Below are 7,119 nucleotides of genomic sequence, written 5' to 3'. Positions count from 1 at the left end.
GGTCGCGCGGTCGCGTGCGGGCGCGGGTGTGCGCGGTGGTCGCGCTCGCGGGCGCTCGGAGCGGGGTCGCGCGCGGAGTGCCGCCGCACGGTTATGCAACGCGCCGCCACCGTCGCCCGGACGGAAAATCGAACGCGTGCGCGCGCACCCGCGTCGATACCCGCGCGACACCCGCGACGACCTCGCGACCTAGCGCCGTCTCCTTCTGGCTGCAGCACGATAGTTTCAGGAACGGCACTAGAGGTTCCCAGATGCAGGCGCCCCGCCCGCTGCCGACCACTACCCGCAATTGACATTACGCCGTAGACGCTGAAGGCTCGGCGAGAGCTCGTCTTGACTGAAAATAAAATAAGTGTACAGAATGAAGGTTACCGTTCAGCACAAAAACTTTTATCTCATATAGGCCTTTATGTAAATCAAGGTCCACCTCGACATCTTAAGTCTTTACGTAACTCTTCTCTTCACATGACACCATTCCGACAGCTTTATTCTGCCGGTGTATGTACATACGAGTAACAATATTGGCTTTTGTATTAAATTATATGAAAATAATATGTTAAAAATATCGTATTGAATTAGTTAAAGTAATAATTTAAAATTACGTACAAGTTGTTTAAATTTATTATTAGTTTTATTTATCATATAATCGCTGTTACTTTCATAAAATGTACCTACTATTGTAATTAAATTATTAAAAAAACCGAACGCATAATACGATATTGTAGACATTTTTTTGTATAAAATTCCTGTCACCTGACACAGTACCCTTACCATACAAAGGTGAAGATTTTCATATTTACAAATATAGATATGCTGTTCTCGGTTAAACTACTATAAATAAATATTCCGAATAAATAAAAAATTAAATAATACATATAAAAAAAGGTAAATGGCTGCGTATTTTCACAGAACCAATAAAAATATAGTAGAATTTTTTTATGTGTTCAACATTGTTACGTCAACATACAAAATATTCACACGCCCATAAAGCTGGAAATACCTAATTATGAGAAGTCAACAACTTTAACTACACAACGACTCACTCCTCATTGAATCCCGCCTTTATTAAGCGGAAATACATTATAAGATTAAACGGTTCTAATTTTTCAGGGTTCTGTTGTTTAGTACAAATAGAAATATCTTAGATATATTTTTTTCAGCTTCACCTTTAGAGCTTTAGAGTTTAGAGACTGCTGAAATCCATACCTATATTATAAATTCGAAAGTAACTCTGTCTGTCTGTCTGTCTGTCTGTCTTTTACGCAATCAGGCCCAAACCGCTAATTTAATTGTGATAAAATACATGCAATTTATTCCGCCATGTTAATAACAACCGTCGTTGCTTAGCAACGATTTGCAACGAATGTTGTTAGAAAACGTCACTTAAAATGAGCTTGCTTAACGCATCTCTCTATTGAAAACTGAAAATAATTTAATAAATATATGTAATAAATATTCGTATAGTTCAAGCGGGCGTAGCCGCGTTCGGGTCCACTAGTATGTATATACTTTACTATATTTCTGATGTCTCCTGCAGTTTACAATATTCTAATACATAGTACATAGGTACCATGTAACCTATGTACTATGTATATGGTCCTACTGTCAAGAACCATGCAATTTATTTTCCAATCGGTTAGCTCTCTGATGAAGCATCGGAAGCCAGAAATAAAGTCTTTAGAATATTTAGATTAAGTTGAAAAGACGTATAAAAAAGAATTTTACTATCTATAGATTTCTCTATCCACACATAGTATAAGAATATATTTGACATCGACATTGAGCTGTAAAGTTATTGAAGAACGAAGAAAACATATCGGAGAGAGTAGAATTTCATAGCCTACGTAATAATGACTGCAAATAGACTTTAGACATTTCATAATTTCTTTTTATTTATAAAACATACGGAACCTTTAAACTATATAGAAAAAATTGAAATATAAACGTAAATAAATATTTCACTTCCTCGAGTGGGGATCGAACCCACAACCGTCGCGTTAGTCACACCATTGTGCCGCTGCACCACGAGGGCCTTAACTTACGAAGAGTGTTTATATGTTGTTTCTGGTTGAAAGGACTAACCAAATACACTAAATATATATACTACCACTTCTTTATGAATGAAATGTCCGAAAATAGAGTTCTGAGATCCTTGGAATATTGAACAACGTTAGTATGTTCTAGCTTTAGAACAGAAAGAAAAAGAGAGGCAAATCACTAATGGGATGTGCCCATTGAAACACCACACCCACAATCGATTATTATTAATTCACAACAGACAAGTCCGTGGATTTTTTTGTAAAAATAAAAGAAATGAATACTGTAGAGTTAGTTAACAATTAAGTGTTTGTTAACAATGAAAAATATGAAAGTTAGTGAACGGAAAATTACCAGCGTTTTTTACTTGTCCAAAATGTATATATTCAATATGATTTAACATTTATAAACAACTCCAACATTCTTATCTCCCCAGAGGTTTCTTTAATAAACAAAATTACAGAATATTTAAAAACATCGTTTATTTTTCAACACAAAACCAATAAATAAAGCTTAAAAATAATATAATTATCTTTTATACGACATAAAACCCTTATTATAATATTATTATTTGTTTGTATACGTTAACAAAAATATATTTTTATGCTTAAAATATGTCTATGTAAGATTTAAACCAGACCCAAGAAATACGTAAAATATGTCATAAAACCTTCCAATATCTAGTTAAATGCATAAATAAATAATAAATACTAAGCACTTTTTATTTGTTAAATTATTTTAATAGATAAGCAAAAAGTAATGGAAAATTCGTTTAACTACTTAAGATATTTTCCAGGGGACTTTGACTATGGTTTTATGATCAGTATACTGATCTTTCTGCGTAAAAGTTTTTTTATAATTTTCTGTTATCATAAATTCCACCATTCCTAAGCCCACACCCTTGAATAGGAATTGAACCCATAACTATCGCGTTTATTACCAGACACTTTGCTGCTGCGTCATGACTGCTTTTTCTTCCTTCACATATTAACTAAATATAAGAAATATACATAAAATAATACAATAAATACTACCTAAGTTTGTGTAAAATATTCAAAGATTCTAATAGAAGTATAATATTTTTAGTAAGATCCTCAACAGTTTTATCTTTGCTGTTTTCAATAATGAGATCCCATTCTGTATAATCGTCTAAATCACATTCTGAGGCTGCATTATCAACTCCACTCTTAAATTGGAAACCTCTTTCAGTCCTAGTATTGTCATCTGCTGTTAGTCGAATTGTTTTAATAAGATCACCATAGGTTTCTTTAAACCACTGCAAATCTGTTTTCCGTCTTATATCACTGACAATCCATACAGGTTTCTCTGTAGCTAGAATTGAAAAGATTTTTTTTTAAATCTTACATTATTACACAAAAAGAGTCTTCTTCTTCATCCTGGCATTAATCCCGGCTATTGCCAGGGTCTGCCTTCCTACACAACCTACTCCACTTTGCACGATCTTTTGCATCCTCGGTGGTTAGACCATTGGCTCTCATGTCCTGCATCACGACATCCAACCAGCGCTTCCTTGGGCGTCCGGGAGGTCGCACCCCAGGGACTGGTATAGCAAGGCACTTGCGTCCGACATAGTTCTTAGGCCGGCGCGTAACGTGGCCAAACCATCTCAAGCGACTCTCTTGGAGCTTATCCGCTACGTCACGGACCCCAAGACTACCTCGAATGAATGTGTTGCGTATGCGGTCAGACCGCGTTACGCCGCACATCCACCTCAGCATCTTCATTTCCGTGACGTGAAGCTCCTGAGTGTGCCGAGATAGTGCTGGCCAACATTCGCTGCCGTATAAAAGAACCGGTCGGACGATGCTCTTGTATATCAGCCCCTTGAGCTTGGGCGGTATTCTGCGGTCACAGACCACACCAGTGACCTCCCGCCATTTGGCCCAGGCAGCGCTTATCCGGCCATGGACATCGTGATCGATGCCTCCAGACTCGTGCATAACGGATCCAAGGTACCTGAACTTCTCCGACTTAACGGCTGGCTCAGGACCTATAAGGATGGTGCTCGAGTCCCGGCTCCCGCAGGCCATGTACTCTGTCTTCGACACATTTAGTTTAAGACCGCCGTTCTCAAGCGTACCCTTCCAGAGGTTCACTTTACGCTCCAGCGTCAGTCGGTTCTCGGCAATGAGTGCTATGTCGTCGGCATACATCATCAGCCATGGAGGCTGGTCCTGGATGTGAGCCGAGACAGTATCGAGCACTACATTGAATAAGAACGGACTAAGAGCCGAGCCCTGGTGAACCCCCACCGTAATCGGGAAGGGTCTAGTGTCGCCAACAGCAGTCCTAACCATAGAAGCGGAATCGTGGTACATGTCTCTGATAATCTCAATATAGGCCTCAGGGATCCCTTTGGATCGCAATGCCCACCAGATACACTGACGAGGCACACAGTCAAAGGCCTTCTGCAGATCTAAAAAGGCCACATGCAGAGCTCTCCTTTTTTCCCTGTATGCCTCCATCAAAGTTCTGAGGGCGAAAATGGCGTCCATGGTGCCCGATCCTGGCTGAAATCCATATTGAGACTCAGAGACAGTACACTCTCGGCGGAGCCTGAGGTCGATCATGCGCTCGAAGAGCTTCATGGTATGACTCATAAGCTTAATGCCCCTATAACTACCACAATCTTGAACACTGCCCCTTCCTTTGTAAATAGGGGTAATGAAGCTAAGCCGCCACTGATGCGGCATCTTACCAATGTTCAAGATATGGTTAAAAAGGTCAGTAAGCATGAGCACACCAAGAGAGCCCAACGATTTCCACGCTTCGATCGGAATGTCGTCAGGTCCCACCGCTTTTCCGTTCTTCATGCGTCGAAGGCAATTACGTGTTTCGTCAAGGGTTATTGGGGCAATAAGTCCGAGGTTAGGCGGTGGGTCGTGATGAAGACTGCATGGGTGCTGAGTATTCAGCAACTCCTGGAAGTAGCTTCTCCACCTCTCCTTCACAGAGGCATGACTACAGAGCAGCGTGCCCTGGGAATCTTTGACGCAAAGACATTTTGCGATATCTTGCGTCACTTTATCCCGGGAACGTGCCAGTTTGTAAATGAGCTTCTGCCCCTCCACAGTTTCAAGTTTATCATACAATGGTGACAAACTTTCACTGCGGGCTCTGGCTACAGCTCTTTTACAGGCACGTTTAGCTACTGTGTACTCCAGTCTGTCTTCAGGAGAGTTGGATTCCTGCCACTTCTTAAAGGCAGCCTTCTTTTCACGAGTCACCTCCTGCACCTCGTCATTCCACCACCATGTCTCCTTGTCGATGACACGTCCTCCCCTAGAAAGGCCAAGAACTCGCCTGCCCGCCGCAATGATTGCCGACTGAGCCCGATCCCAAGCATCCTGAGCAGTCTCGGTGTTCGTCGAAATATCGTGACTTTTCACCTCTGCCAGGAAGTTGGTCTGCATCGGTCCATTCAGCAACCACCACTTGATCCGAGGCCTACGTTTCTCGGCTACTTTCTTCTTCGGAGTGACGTTAAAGTCCATGACAAGAAGACGATGTTGGGCCGTTAGGCTTTCGCCTATTACACAAAAAGAGTAAGCATAGTTTAATGCTCAAATTTGAGACAGTGAGAGTGTTGAGTTTAATTTAAAATTTAATTATTAGTAGTTTAAAATTAGTATTTACCATTTTCACATGCAGCTCTACAAAAACAACCATAATCTTTTTGTCTCATTTCCTCACTCCATTTTATCATTTCTAGGCGGTAGTTCTCTTTATATTCACCATCACTTAAGAGATCATTTAAATTTAATTTCTTTTCCTTTGCCCAATGACTTTTGATGGGTTGTGAAATTTTTATAATTTCACATTGGTCACTTAACCTGTAAAAGAAATCAAATTATTTAAAATATTTAATTACTCTTCATAATATCTCAATATTTAAGAAGCCAGGAACTCTTTGACAATTTAGAAAAATATTACAATGTCAGCACCCTAATGTCAAAAAAGCAAATAAAACTTGTTATGTACTTCCTCAAGTTTTATATTCTCAGAAGTCTTATGAATAAAAAAAATTTCTTACAATGTCTTAAGATGATCAGTCACGAAGTCTTTACCACATTTTCTTTTCCCACTGAACAATAATACAATCTTTGGTGCCATTTCGTATTAAATAATTATAATAAAATCGTTTCTACAATAAGAGATATTCTACCGTTACACTACAATAGTAAAACATACGTGTAAGTCGTACTTTGACCATCAATTATAATTTTATAAGCATTAAAAATATGTAGTGGCTTGATATTTCAACTTATAAGTTAAGTTAATGTTATATTTGATACATTGATACTCCTTTCGGTCGATCGGTTGGTAATATAATTTTATTTTCTGCTTAAATAAATATAAATAAACAACTTTCGCCGCTTCACTCCTTAATCCTTAGATTTTTGACATTTACATACACATGATGACAGTTCAGAAACTACTGTCACTGTCAATATTCACTGACGTTCCAGTATTAGTTTAATAATGTTCTCCTTACAACGTGACATTGTCGAAGTGAATAGTGCTCAACTGGCACGCTCGAAGCGCCATAAATAAAGAACCGAACCAACCTAGTTTAATAATTGAACAACTAAAGAAAAATCTATTTTATTCATTATAAAGTACCTAGAAAAAATTAAAATATTTTGGTATAAAAATTATTGGTAAAAGTATGAAATATATCATAATGTATAATTATAGGCTTCCATGTAAACTTGTTAAACCAACGTAGTTTTTTAGAATAAAAATAGATGGCGCGCAAACAGCAAAATAAAGAACACTAGCAAATGAGATAAAATAACACCATCTCTTAAGAATATCTCAAAAGTACTTCGTTTGTTGCCACTAGATGACAGTACGATGCTTTGAATTGTATTTTATGAATTTCTTATAGAAAGGATCATAAGCTTGCAAAGTAAATAAGTTCAACCTTGATTTCACCATTTATTTTTTTATTTCACTTAATATATGTATAGATTTGTTATAAGCAATAGCTTGTTCTTGTAGTTAGATGTTCATACTAAAAATGTTATATTCATATAGTTAGTCGGTGTGTTATTTTAC

General features: G+C 38.2%; 1 protein-coding gene across 1 annotated transcript; it reads right to left on the bottom strand.

The window, feature by feature from the left end:
- Positions 1-2,493: 2,493 nt before the first annotated feature.
- On the bottom strand, positions 2,494-6,480 carry Pmvk (Phosphomevalonate kinase). Its single transcript, XM_085208310.1, has 3 exons — positions 6,092-6,480; positions 5,695-5,891; positions 2,494-3,369 (listed from the first exon to the last, which is right to left on the bottom strand). Exons 1-3 carry the CDS (start codon positions 6,169-6,171, stop codon positions 3,068-3,070), a joined length of 579 nt encoding a protein of 192 aa, XP_085064436.1. The 5' UTR covers positions 6,172-6,480; the 3' UTR covers positions 2,494-3,067.
- Positions 6,481-7,119: the final 639 nt, after the last annotated feature.

The sequence above is a fragment of the Heliconius melpomene genome, chromosome 4 (genome assembly GCF_056956725.1).
Source record: "Heliconius melpomene rosina isolate 202511_hmr_F chromosome 4, ASM5695672v1, whole genome shotgun sequence".
NCBI lineage: Eukaryota > Metazoa > Arthropoda > Insecta > Lepidoptera > Nymphalidae > Heliconius > Heliconius melpomene.
The sequence above is the reverse complement of the archived record's forward strand: the minus strand, read 5'-3'. Positions and strand labels throughout refer to the sequence as shown.